A 14,989-nucleotide genomic window follows, 5' to 3' on the forward strand; every position below is an offset into this window, starting at 1 on the left:
GTCCATATGTCAGACAGATCCCTTTCCCATCCCACACCTGTCCATATGTCAGACAGATCCCTTTCCCACCCCACACCTGTCCATATGTCAGATAGATCCCTTTCCCATCCCACACCTGTCCATATGTCAGACAGATCCCTTTCCCACCCCACACCTGTCCATATGTCAGACAGATCCCTTTCCCACCCCACACCTGTCCATATGTCAGACAGATCCCTTTCCCACCCCACACCTGTCCACATGTCAGACAGATCCCTTTCCCACCCCACACCTGTCCATATGTCAGACAGATCCCTTTCCCATCCCACACCTGTCCATATGTCAGACAGATCCCTTTCCCACCCCACACCTGTCCATATGTCAGATAGATCCCTTTCCCACCCCACACCTGTCCATATGTCAGACAGATCCCTTTCCCACCCCACACCTGTCCATATGTCAGACAGATCCCTTTCCCACCCCACACCTGTCCATATGTCAGACAGATCCCTTTCCCACCCCACACCTGTCCACATGTCAGACAGATCCCTTTCCCACCCCACACCTGTCCATATGTCAGACAGATCCCTTTCCCATCCCACACCTGTCCATATGTCAGACAGATCCCTTTCCCACCCCACACCTGTCCATATGTCAGATAGATCCCTTTCCCACCCCACACCTGTCCATATGTCAGACAGATCCCTTTCCCATCCCACACCTGCCCATATGTCAGACAGATCCCTTTCCCACCCCACACCTGTCCATATGTCAGACAGATCCCTTTCCCATCCCACACCTGGCCATATGTCAGACAGATCCCTTTCCCACCCCACACCTGTCCATATGTCAGACAGATCCCTTTCCTACCCCACACCTGTCCATATGTCAGACAGATCCCTTTCCTACCCCACACCTGTCCACATGTCAGACAGATACCTTTCCCACCCTACACCTTCGTAGCAGTGCAGACGTGGTTTGTCGTCCTCTCGTTTACTTTTTGTCTTTTTTCATGTGTAACTCTGTGTTTGTGTCGCACTGCTTTGCTTTATCTTGGCCAGGTCGCAGTTGTAAGCCTACCTGGTTAAATAAAGGTGAATCATTTCAGACACTCAGTCTATGCCCCAAACTGCACCATATTCCCTACATAGTGCCATATATAGGGAATAGGGTTGCATTTCAGACAGTCTTTTCTCTCTGTATGGCATCAAAGGCATTGTCGTGGAAATTCATACTGAGAGACTTGGTCATTTCTTCAAACAATCATCTTTATTTAATATTGATTAGTTATTGCAATAATGAGACTAGTCAACCCCACAGTATTGACTGTTGGGCCGAGCAGCCTAACTTTTACAGACAAGCAGAGTTCTTCATACAGCTGACACTAAGAATGCTTAATCATGGCTGGTTCCACCCCTCCCATGCAGACCAAGGAGCATCATAAGTCACTCTGGGTTCATCCGGTCGTTATCTGAGCGGGGTTGTTGTCTTAACCCCACCCAGGCTTAGTTTCCCAGCCGCGAGGATGATTTAGAGACAATGAGGGATCGTTCTACTCCTAAGCTTTCTCTAGTAAAAACACATTATTGTCTCTGTAATGCAGTCTTTAACTCATTTGTCAGCTCAAGCCATCTCGGGTGACCATACGCCCAGATTAGCTGCAGGGAACTAGAGTGGAGCCCATGAAAACACAGACAGAAATGTCTTCCTATTTGTTAAGTATCAATTGCTAACTATTAATATAAAACTCTCACAGCATTACGTACCGTTTCCAATCAAACAAAGGTGGTGTACAGTCCCTTCTGGGGACTAAATGCTCTTATTAAGGACGTCACAGGCTTGTTTTCACCTCAAATGTAGAGTCAATGTTATCAGTGAATGTAACGGATTGAAGGCCTATTATTTCTATTGTAATGTAAAATTGCTTATAATATCATATATGTTGAGAATCGTTTGTGCCAGTGGTTATCTTTAGTGAATCAAAATGTCCTTTCTCTATCGTCCGTGGCGTGCCGCTGTTGGTGAGCTCCATATTGATCTCCTATAGCGTTGATGTCATATCGGCTTCCTGTGCAGCGATCCGATTTGAGTATCTATCTGTCTGTCTATATGATCTGTCTATCTATAGATTTTCCCACTAATGGTTAAGATTAGGATTCGGGGGCCTCCTGAGTGGTGCAACGGTCTAAGGCACTGCATCGCAGTGCTAGAGGCGTCACTACAGACCTGGGTTCGATCCCAGGCTGTGTTGCAGCAGGCTGTGTCGCAGACCCATGAGGCGGCGCACAATTGGCCCAGTGTCGTCCGGGTTAGGGGAGGGTTGTCCTTGTCCCATCGCGCACTAGCGACTCCTTGCGGCGGGCCGGTTGCAGGAGTCGCTGACACAGTCGCCAGGTGTACGGTGTTTCCTCCGACACATTGTTGTGGCTGGCTTCCGGGTTAAGTGGGCATTGTGTCAAGAAGCAGTGCGGCTTGGCAGGGTCGTGTTTCGGATGACGCGTGGCTCTCGACATTCGCCTCTCCCGAGTCCGTATGGGAGTTGCAGCGACAAAACTAACTACCAAATGGATACCACGAAAAAGTGGTAAAAAGTTTTTATTAAAAAAAATGTTAAAAAATAGATTAGGATTCAGGAAGGGGAAGCTGATCCTAGATCTGTACAGACCTAGGGGACACTTCACCCTGGAGCGGGTTAACAGTCAGGGGCTAGAGGTAAGGGGTCAGTCCACTTGCATGTTACGTAGCAGCAGGCCATTCTTCACCCCTCCCTGCAGCATCCTGGCACCTAGACTACTGCCAGCCGTACCATCACTACAGAGAGATGGAGGAAGAGGAGAGAGAGAGGAAGTGAGAGGAGGTGGGAGAGAACATGTGTAATGTGTGGAAGTTTGTGTGTGTTGTCTGTTCTTTTCTGTGTGTGTGTGTGTGTCAGCAGTGCTTACAGGGGGCTGTACTTCTTCCTCTTCGGGTCTGGTGGTTCGGTGGGGAGACCTCCTTTGTCCCTCCTCTCCCCCGCTCCCCCATCCTGCTGAGACGACCTCTGTTCCAGGTTTTGCTGAGGTTAGAGGTCAAAGAAATTGAATTTTAAATGTGTTACATTTATTATTTTAAATGTGTGTCAGTTATTTTACTGTTTGTTGTCTCCTCTTGTCTCATGTGCTGTCAACGGTGTGACTGCCCTCTAATGCCAACTCTATAGGCTAATATCTCGTTGTGTGTATGGACCCCTGGTAGACTAGCTGTCGTCATGGTGTCAGCTAATGGGGATCCTAATACAGAATAAAGACTACAGGGTTAGGAGTCAAGGCATGATCTGAAGACCGAAGGGTCACGGTAGAGCAGGGCTCTCCAACCCTGTTCCTGGAGAGAGACCCTCCTGTAGGTTTTAACTCCAACCCTGCTCCTGGAGAGATACCCTCCTGTAGGTTTAAACTCCAACCCTATTCCTGGAGAAACCCTCCTGTAGGTTTTAACTCCAACCCTATTCCTGTAGGTTTTAAAACCAACCCTGTTCCTGGAGAGAGACCCTCCTGTAGGTTTTAAAACCAACCCTGTTCCTGGAGAGAGACCCTCCTGTAGGTTTTAAAACCAACCCTGTTCCTGGAGAGAGACCCTCCTGTAGGTTTTAAAACCAACCCTGTTCCTGGAGAGAGACCCTCCTGTAGGTTTTAAAACCAACCCTGTTCCTGGAGAGAGACCCTCCTGTAGGTTTTAACTCCAACCCTGTTCCTGGAAAGAAACCCTCCTGTAGGTTTTCCCTTCAACCCTCATCTAGCGCAACTGATTCTTATAATTAGCTGAAGAGCTGAATCAGGTTAGTTACAACTATGGTTGGAGTGTGGTAGACATCTACCACAAAGGAGACTAAACATCTACCACTATCAGATTAGAGCCATCAACCACCCCATTTCCACTATCAGATTAGAGCCATAAGGGAGACTAGACATCTCCCACCCCATTACCACTATCAGATTAGAGCCATAAGGGAGACTAGACATCTACCAACCCAATACCACTATCAGATTAGAGCCATAAAGGAGACTAGACATCAACCACCCCACTACCACTATCAGATTAGAGCCATAAAGGAGACTAGACATCTACCACTATCAGATTAGAGCCATAAGGGAGACTATACATCAACCACCCCACTACCACTATCAGATTAGAGCCATAAAGGAGACTAGACATCTACCAACCCAATACAAATATCAGATTAGAGCCATAAGGGAGACTAGACATCTACCACTATCAGATTAGAGCCATAAAGGAGACAAAAAATATACCACTATCAGATTATAGCCATAAGGGAGACTAGACATCTACCACCCCATTTCCACTATCAGATTAGAGCCATAAGGGAGACTAAACATCTACTAACACAATCAGATTAGAGCCATAAAGGAGACTAGACATCTACCACTATCAGATTAGAGCCATAAGGGAGAACAGACATCTACCAACCCAATACAAATATCAGATTAGAGCCATAAAGGAGAACAGACATCTACCACCCCATTTCCACTATCAGATTAGACCCATAAGGGAGACTTGACATCTACTAACACAATCAGATTAGAGCCATAAGGGAGACTAGACATCTACCACTATCAGATTAGAGACAAAAGGGAGACTAGACATCTACCACCCCACTACCACTATCAGATTAGAGCAATAAGGGAGACTAGACATCTACCACTATCAGATTAGAGCCAAAAGGGAGACTAGACATCTACCAACCCAATACAAATATCAGATTAGAGCCATACGGGAGACTAGACATCAACCACCCCACTACCACTATCAGATTAGAGCCATAAGGGACACTAGACATCTACCACTATCAGATTAGAGCCATAAGGGAGACTAGGTATCTACCACCCCATTTCCACTATCATATTAGACCCATAAGGGAGACTTGACATCTATCACAATCAGATTAGAACCATAAGGGAGACTAGACATCTACCACCCCATTTCCACTATCAGATTAGAGCCATAAGGGAGTCTTGACATCTACCACCCCATTTCCACTATCAGATTAGAGCCATAAGGGAGACTAGACATCAACCACCCCACTACCACAAAGGAGACTAGACATCTACCAACCCAATACAAATATCAGATTAGAGCCATAAAGGAAATTAGACATCTACCACCCCATTTCCACTATCAGATTAGAGCCATAAGGGAGACTAGACATCTCCCACCCCATTACCACTATCAGATTAGAGCCATAAGGGAGACTAGACATCAACCACCCCACTACCACTATCAGATTAGAGCCATAAAGGAGACAAAAAATATACCACTATCAGATTAGAGCCATAAGGGAGACTAGACATCAACCTCCCCACTACCACAAAGGAGACTAGACATCTACCAACCCAATACAAATATCAGATTAGAGCCATAAAGGAGACTAGACATCTACCACTATCAGATTAGAGCCATAAGGGAGACTAGACATCTCCCACCCCATTACCACTATCAGATTAGAGCCATAAGGGAGACTAGACATCTACCACCCCATTTCCACTATCAGATTAGAGCCATAAGGGAGTCTTGACATCTACCACTATCAGATTAGAGCCATAAGGGATATTAGACATCTACCAACCCAATACCACTATCAGATTAGAGTCATAAAGGAGAACAGACATCTACCAACCCAATACCACTATCAGATTAGAGCCATACGGGAGCCTAGACATCTACCACTATCAGATTATAGCCATAAGGGAGCCTAGACATCTACCACTATCAGATTAGAGCAATAAGGGAGACTAGACATCTACCACTATCAGATTAGAGCCAAAAGGGAGACTAGACATCTACCAACCCAATACAAATATCAGATTAGAGCCATAAGGGAGACGGGACATCAACCACCCCACTACCACTATCAGATTAGAGCCATAAGGGAGACTAGACATCAACCACTATCAGATTAGAGCCATAAAGGAAATTAGACATCTACCACCCCATTTCCACTATCAGATTAGAGCCATAAGGGTGACTAGACATCTCCCACCCCATTACCACTATCAGATTAGAGCCATAAGGGAGACTAGACATCTACCAACCCAATACAAATATCAGATTAGAGCCATAAGGGAGACTAGACATCAACCACCCCACTACCACTATCAGATTAGAGCCATAAGGGACACTAGACATCTACCACTATCAGATTAGAGCCATAAGGGAGACTTGACATCTACCACCCCACTACCACTATCAGATTAGACCCATAAGGGAGACTTGACATCTACCAACACAATACCACTATCAGATTAGAGCCATAAAGGAGACTAGACATCTACCAACCCAATACAATTATCAGATTAGAGCCATAAGGGAGACTATACATCAACCACCCCACTACCACTATCAGATTAGAGCCATAAAGGAGACTAGACATCTACCAACCCAATACAAATATCAGATTAGAGCCATAAGGGAGACTAGACATCTACCACTATCAGATTAGAGCCATAAAGGAGACAAAAAATATACCACTATCAGATTATAGCCATAAGGGAGACTAGACATCTACCACCCCATTTCCACTATCAGATTAGAGCCATAAGGGAGACTTGACATCTACTAACACAATCAGATTAGAGCCATAAAGGAGACTAGACATCTACCACTATCAGATTAGAGCCATAAGGGATATTAGACATCTACCACTCCATTTCCACTATCAGATTAGAACCATAAAGGAGACTAGACATCAACCACCCCACTACCACTATCAGATTAGAGCCATAAGGGACACTAGACATCTACCACTATCAGATTATAGCCATAAGGGAGCCTAGACATCTACCACTATCAGATTAGAGCAATAAGGGAGACTAGACATCTACCACTATCAGATTAGAGCCAAAAGGGAGACTAGACATCTACCAACCCAATACAAATATCAGATTAGAGCCATAAGGGACACTAGACATCTACCACTATCAGATTAGAGCCATAAGGGAGACTAGGTATCTACCACCCCACTACCACTATCAGATTAGAGCCATAAGGGAGACTAGACATCTACCACTATCAGATTAGAGCCATAAGGAATAATTGACATCTACCAACCCACTACCACTATCAGATTAGAGCCATAAGGGAGACTTGACATCTACCACCCCACTACCACTATCAGATTAGAGCCATAAGGGAGACTAGACATCTACCACTATCAGATTAGAGCCATAAAGGAGACTAGACATCTACCACCCCATTTCCACTATCAGATTAGACCCATAAGGGAGACTTGACATCTACCACAATCAGATTAGAACCATAAGGGAGACTAGACATCAACCACCCCATTACCACTATCAGATTAGAGCCATAAGGGAGCCTAGACATCTACCACTATCAGATTAGAGCCATAAGGGATACTAGACATCTACCAACCCAATACCACTATCAGATTAGAGCCATGAAGGAGATTAGACATCTACCAACCCAATACAAATATCAGATTAGAGCCATAAGGGAGACTAGACATCTAGCACCCCATTACCAGATTAGAGCCAATAGGGAGAAAATACATCTACCACTATCAGATTAGAGCCATAAGGGAGACTAGACATCTACCACCCCACTACCACTATCAGATTAGACCCATAAGGGAGACTTGACATCTACCAACACAATACCACTATCAGATTAGAGCCATAAAGGAGACTAGACATCTACCACTATCAGATTAGAGCCATAAGGGAGACTAGACATATACCACCCCACTACCACTATCAGATTAGAGCCATAAAGGAGACTAAAAATCTACCACTATCAGATTATAGCCATAAGGGATACTAGACATCTACCACCCCATTTCCACTATCAGATTAGAGCCATAAAGGAAATTACACATCTACCACCCCATTTCCACTATCAGATTAGACCCATAAGGGAGACTTGACATCTACCAACACAATACCACTATCAGATTAGAGCCATAAAGGAAATTACACATCTACCACCCCATTTCCACTATCAGATTAGACCCATAAGGGAGACTAGACATCTACCAACCCAACTACCACTATCAGATTATAGCCATGAGGGAGACTAGACATCTACCACCCCAATACAAATATAAGATTAGAGCCATAAGGGAGACTAGACATCAACCACCCCATTACCACTATCAGATTAGACCCATAAGGGAGACTTGACATCTACCAACACAATACCACTATCAGATTAGAGCCATAAAGGAGACTAGACATCTACCACTATCAGATTAGAGCCATAAGGGAGTCTTGACATCTACCACTATCAGATTAGAGCCATAAGGGATACTAGACATCTACCAACCCAATACCACTATCAGATTAGAGCCATAAAGGAGATTAGACATCTACCACCCCATTTCCACTATCAGATTAGAGCCATAAGGGAGTCTTGACAACTACCAACCCAATACCACTATCAGATTAGAGCCATAAGGGAGTCTTGACAACTACCAACCCAATACCACTATTAGATTAGAGCCATAAGGGACACTAGACATATACCATTCCATTTCCACTATCAGATTAGAGCCATAAGGGAGACTAGACATCAACCACCCCACTACCACTATCAGATTAGAGCCATAAGGGAGACTAGACATCTACCACTATCAGATTAGATCAATAAGGGAGACTAGACATCTACCACTATCAGATTAGAGCCATAAGGGAGACTAGACATCAACCACCCCACTACCACTATCAGATTAGAGCCATAAGGGAGACTAGACATCTACCACTATCAGATTAGAGCCATAAAGGAGACTAAAAATATACCACTATCAGATTATAGCCATAAGGGAGACTAGACATCTACCACTATCAGATTATAGCCAAAAGGGAGCCTAGACATCTACCACTATCAGATTAGAGCCATAAGGGCCACTAGACATCTACCACTATCAGATTAGAGCCATAAGGGACACTAGACATATACCATTCCATTTCCACTATCAGATTAGACCCATAAGGGAGCCTTGACATCTACCAACACAATACCACTATCAGATTAGAGCCATAAAGGAGACTAGACATCTACCAACCCAATACAAATATCAGATTAGAGCCATAAGGGAGACTAGACATCTACCAACCCAATACAAATATCAGATTAGAGCCATAAGGGAGCCTAGACATCAACCACCCCACTACCACTATCAGATTAGAGCCATAAGGGAGACTAGACATCTCCCAACCCATTACCACTATCAGATTAGAGCCATAAGGGAGACTAGACATCTACCACTATCAGATTAGAGCCATAAGGGAGACTAGACATCTACCACCCCATTTCCACTATCAGATTAGACCCATAAGGGAGACTTGACATCTACCAACACAATACCACTATCAGATTAGAGCCATAAAGGAGACTAGACATCTACCACTATCAGATTAGAGCCACAAGGGAGTCTTGACATCTACCACTATCAGATTAGAGCCATAAGGGATACTAGACATCTACCAACCCAATACCACTATCAGATTAGAGCCATAAAGGAGATTAGACATCTACCAACCCAATACCACTATCAGATTAGAGCCATAAGGGAATCTTGACATATACCACTATCAGATTAGAGCCATAAGGGAGAGTAGACATCTACCACTATCAGATTAGAGCCATAAGGGATACTAGACATCTACCACTATCAGATTAGAGCCATAAGGGACACTAGACATATACCATTCAATTTCCACTATCAGATTAGAGCCATAAGGGAGTCTTGACATCTACCACCCCATTACCAGATTAGAGCCATAAAGGAGATTAGACATCTACCACTATCAGATTAGAGCCATAAAGGAGACTAGACATCAACCACCCCACTACCACTATCAGATTAGAGCCATAAAGGAGACTAAAAATCTACCACTATCAGATTATAGCCATAAGGGAGACTATACATCTACCAACCCAATACCACTATCAGATTAGAGCCATAAAGGAGATTAGACATCTACCAACCCAATACAAATATCAGATTAGAGCCATAAGGGAGACATCAACCACCCCACTACCACTATCAGATTAGAGCCATAAAGGAGACTAAACATCTACCACTATCAGATTAGAGCCATAAGGGAGACTTGACATCTACCACTATCAGATTAGAGCCATAAGGAGATTAGACATCTACCAACCCAATACCACTATCAGATTAGAGCCATGAAGGAGATTAGACATCTACCAACCCAATACCACTATCAGATTAGAGCCATAAGGGACTCTTGACATCTACCACTATCAGATTATAGCCAATAGGGAGAAAAGACATCTACCACTATCAGATTAGAGCCATAAGGGACACTAGACATCTACCACTCCATTTCCACTATCAGATTAGAGCCACAAGGGAGACTAGACATCTACCACCCCATTACCACTGTCAGATTAGAGCCATAAGGGATAATTGACATCTGCCACTATCAGATTAGAGCCATAAAGGAGACTTGACATCTACCAACCCAATACAAATATCAGATTAGAGACATAAGGGAGACTAAACATCAACCACCCCACTACCACTATCAGATTAGAGCCATAAAGGAGACTAGACATCTACCACTATCAGATTATAGCCATAAGGGAGACTAGACATCTACCACCCCACTACCACTATCAGATTAGAGCCATAAAGGAGACTAGACATCTACCACTATCAGATTAGAGCCATAAGGGAGCCTAGACATCTACCACTATCAGATTAGAGCCATAAGGGAGACTAGACATCTACCACCCCACTACCACTATCAGATTAGAGCCATAAGGGAGACTAGACATCTACCACTATCAGATTAGAGCCATAAGGGAGACTAGACATCTCCCACCCCATTACCACTATCAGATTAGAGCCATAAGGGAGACTAGACATCTACCACTATCAGATTAGAGCCATAAGGGAGACTAGACATCAACCACCCCACTACCACTATAAGATAAGAGCCATAAAGGAGACTAGACATCTACCACTATCAGATTAGAGCCATAAGGGAGACTAGACATCTACCACTATCAGATTAGAGCCATAAGGGAGACTAGACATCTACCACCCCATTGCCAGATTAGAGCCAATAGGGAGAAAATACATCTACCACTGTCAGATTAGAGCCATAAGGGACACTAGACATCTACCACTCCATTTCCACTATCAGATTAGAGCCACAAGGGAGACTAGACATCTACCACCCCATTACCACTATCAGATTAGAGCCATAAGGGATACTAGACATCTACCAACCCAATACCACTATCAGATTAGAGCCATAAAGGAGATTAGACATCTACCAACCCAATACCACTATCAGATTAGAGCCATAAGGGAATCTTGACATATACCACTATCAGATTAGAGCCATAAGGGAGAGTAGACATCTACCACTATCAGATTAGAGCCATAAGGGATACTAGACATCTACCACTATCAGATTAGAGCCATAAGGGACACTAGACATATACCATTCCATTTCCACTATCAGATTAGAGCCATAAGGGAGTCTTGACATCTACCACCCCATTACCAGATTAGAGCCATAAAGGAGATTAGACATCAACCACCCCACTACCACTATCAGATTAGAGCCATAAAGGAGACTAAAAATCTACCACTATCAGATTATAGCCATAAGGGAGACTATACATCTACCAACCCAATACCACTATCAGATTAGAGCCATAAAGGAGATTAGACATCTACCAACCCAATACAAATATCAGATTAGAGCCATAAGGGAGACATCAACCACCCCACTACCACTATCAGATTAGAGCCATAAAGGAGACTAAAAATCTACCACTATCAGATTAGAGCCATAAGGGAGACTTGACATCTACCACTATCAGATTAGAGCCATAAGGAGATTAGACATCTACCAACCCAATACCACTATCAGATTAGAGCCATGAAGGAGATTAGACATCTACCAACCCAATACCACTATCAGATTAGAGCCATAAGGGACTCTTGACATCTACCACTATCAGATTATAGCCAATAGGGAGAAAAGACATCTACCACTATCAGATTAGAGCCATAAGGGACACTAGACATCTACCACTCCATTTCCACTATCAGATTAGAGCCACAAGGGAGACTAGACATCTACCACCCCATTACCACTATCAGCTTAGCCATAAGGGAGACTAGACATCTACCACTATCAGATTAGAGCCATAAGGGAGACTTGACATCTACCAACCCAATACAAATATCAGATTAGAGACATAAGGGAGACTAAACATCAACCACCCCACTACCACTATCAGATTAGAGCCATAAAGGAGACTAGACATCTACCACTATCAGATTAGAGCCATAAGGGAGCCTAGACATCTACCACTATCAGATTAGAGCCATAAGGGAGACTAGACATCTACCACCCCACTACCACTATCAGATTAGAGCCATAAGGGAGACTAGACATCTACCACTATCAGATTAGAGCCATAAGGGAAACTAGACATCTACCACCCCACTACCACTATCAGATTAGAGCCATAAAGGAGACTAGACATCTACCACTATCAGATTAGAGCCATAAGGGAGCCTAGACATCTACCACTATCAGATTAGAGCCATAAGGGAGACTAGACATCTACCACCCCACTACCACTATCAGATTAGAGCCATAAGGGAGACTAGACATCTACCACTATCAGATTAGAGCCATAAGGGAGACTAGACATCTCCCACCCCATTACCACTATCAGATTAGAGCCATAAGGGAGACTAGACATCTACCACTATCAGATTAGAGCAATAAGGGAGACTAGACATCTACCACTATCAGATTAGAGCCATAAGGGAGACTAGACATCAACCACCCCACTACCACTATAAGATAAGAGCCATAAAGGAGACTAGACATCTACCACTATCAGATTAGAGCCATAAGGGAGACTAGACATCTACCACTATCAGATTAGAGCCATAAGGGAGACTAGACATCTACCACCCCATTGCCAGATTAGAGCCAATAGGGAGAAAATACATCTACCACTGTCAGATTAGAGCCATAAGGGACACTAGACATCTACCACTCCATTTCCACTATCAGATTAGAGCCACAAGGGAGACTAGACATCTACCACCCATTACCACTGTCAGATTAGAGCCATAAGGGATAATTGACATCTGCCACTATCAGATTAGAGCCATAAAGGAGACTAGACATCTCCCACCCCATTACCACTATCAGCTTAGCCATAAGGGATAATTGACATCTACCACTATCAGATTAGAGCCATAGAGGAGACTAGACATCTACCTCCCATTTACCACTATCAGATTAGAGCCATAAAGGAGACTAGACATCTACCACTATCAGATTAGAACCATAAGGGAGACTAGACATCAACCACCCCATTACCACTATCAGATTAGAGCAATAAGGGAGACTAGACATCTACCACTATCAGATTAGAGCCATAAGGGAGACTAGACATCTACCAACCCAATACAAATATCAGATTAGAGACATAAGGGAGACTAAACATCAACCACCCCACTACCACTATCAGATTAGAGCCATAAGGGAGACTAGACATCTACCACTCCATTACCAGATTAGAGCCATAAAGGAGATTAGACATCTACCACTATCAGATTAGAGCCATAAGGGAGTCTTGACATATACCACTATCAGATTAGAGCCATAAGGGACACTAGACATATACCATTACATTTCCACTATCAGATTAGAGCCATAAGGGAGACTTGACATCTACCAACCCAATACAAATATCAGATTAGAGCCATAAGGGAGCCTAGACATCAACCACCCCACTACCACTATCAGATTAGAGCCATAAAGGAGACTAGACATCTACCAACCCAATACAAATATCAGATTAGAGCCATAAGGGAGCCTAGACATCAACCACCCCACTACCACTATCAGATTAGAGCCATAAAGGAGACTAGACATCTACCACTATCAGATTAGAGCCATAAGGGAGCCTAGACATCTACCACTATCAGATTAGAGCCATAAGGGAGACTAGACATCTCCCAACCCATTACCACTATCAGATTAGAGCCATAAGGGAGACTAGACATCTACCACTATCAGATTAGAGCAATAAGGGAGACTAGACATCTACCACTATCAGATTAGAGCCACAAGGGAGACTAGACATCTACCAACCCAATACAAATATCAGATTAGAGCCATAAGGGAGACTAGACATCTACCACTCCATTTCCACTATCAGATTAGAGCCATAAGGGAGACTAGACATCTACCACTATCAGATTAGAGCCATAAGGGAGCCTAGACATCTACCACTATCAGATTAGAGCCACAAGGGAGACTAGACATCTACCAACCCAATACAAATATCAGATTAGAGCCATAAGGGAGACTAGACATCTACCACTCCATTTCCACTATCAGATTAGAGCCATAAGGGAGACTAGACATCTACCACCCCATTACCAGATTAGAGCCAATAGGGAGAAAATACATCTACCACTATCAGATTAGAGCCATAAGGGACACTAGACATCTCCCACCCCATTACCACTATCAGATTAGAGCCATAAGGGAGACTAGACATCTACCACTATCAGATTAGAGCCATAAGGGAGACTTGACATCTACCAACCCAATAGCACTATCAGATTAGAGCCATAAGGCATACTAGACATCTACCACTATCAGATTAGAGCCATAAGGGAGACTAGACATCTACCACTCCATTACCAGATTAGAGCCATGAAGGAGATTAGACATCTACCACTATCAGATTAGAGCCATAAGGGAGTCTTGACATATACCACTATCAGATTAGAGCCATAAGGGACACTAGACATATACCATTACATTTCCACTATCAGATTAGAGCCATAAGGGAGACTTGACATCTACCAACCCAATACAAATATCAGATTAGAGCCATAAGGGAGCCTAGACATCAACCACCCCACTACCACTATCAGATTAGAGCCATAAAGGAGACTAAAAATCTACCACTATCA

At 43.7% G+C, this 14,989-nt stretch overlaps 1 protein-coding gene across 5 annotated transcripts in view; it reads right to left on the reverse strand.

Moving 5' to 3' along the window:
• Positions 1-1,226: 1,226 nt before the first annotated feature.
• LOC139543161 (RNA-binding protein 10-like) overlaps positions 1,227-14,989 on the reverse strand; it is a 252,021-nt gene continuing 238,258 nt past the window's right edge. For all 5 annotated transcript variants that reach the window (XM_071349405.1, XM_071349404.1, XM_071349403.1 and 2 more), the window contains 2 exons: positions 2,922-3,034; positions 1,227-2,790 (listed from right to left, as the gene is read on the reverse strand). In XM_071349405.1, coding sequence (XP_071205506.1) covers positions 2,700-2,790; positions 2,922-3,034 — 204 coding nt within the window. In that variant the 3' untranslated portion in view covers positions 1,227-2,699. The remainder of the gene's footprint in view (positions 2,791-2,921; positions 3,035-14,989) is intronic.

The sequence above is a fragment of the Salvelinus alpinus genome, chromosome 17 (genome assembly GCF_045679555.1).
Source record: "Salvelinus alpinus chromosome 17, SLU_Salpinus.1, whole genome shotgun sequence".
NCBI classification, from domain to species: Eukaryota; Metazoa; Chordata; class Actinopteri; order Salmoniformes; family Salmonidae; genus Salvelinus; species Salvelinus alpinus.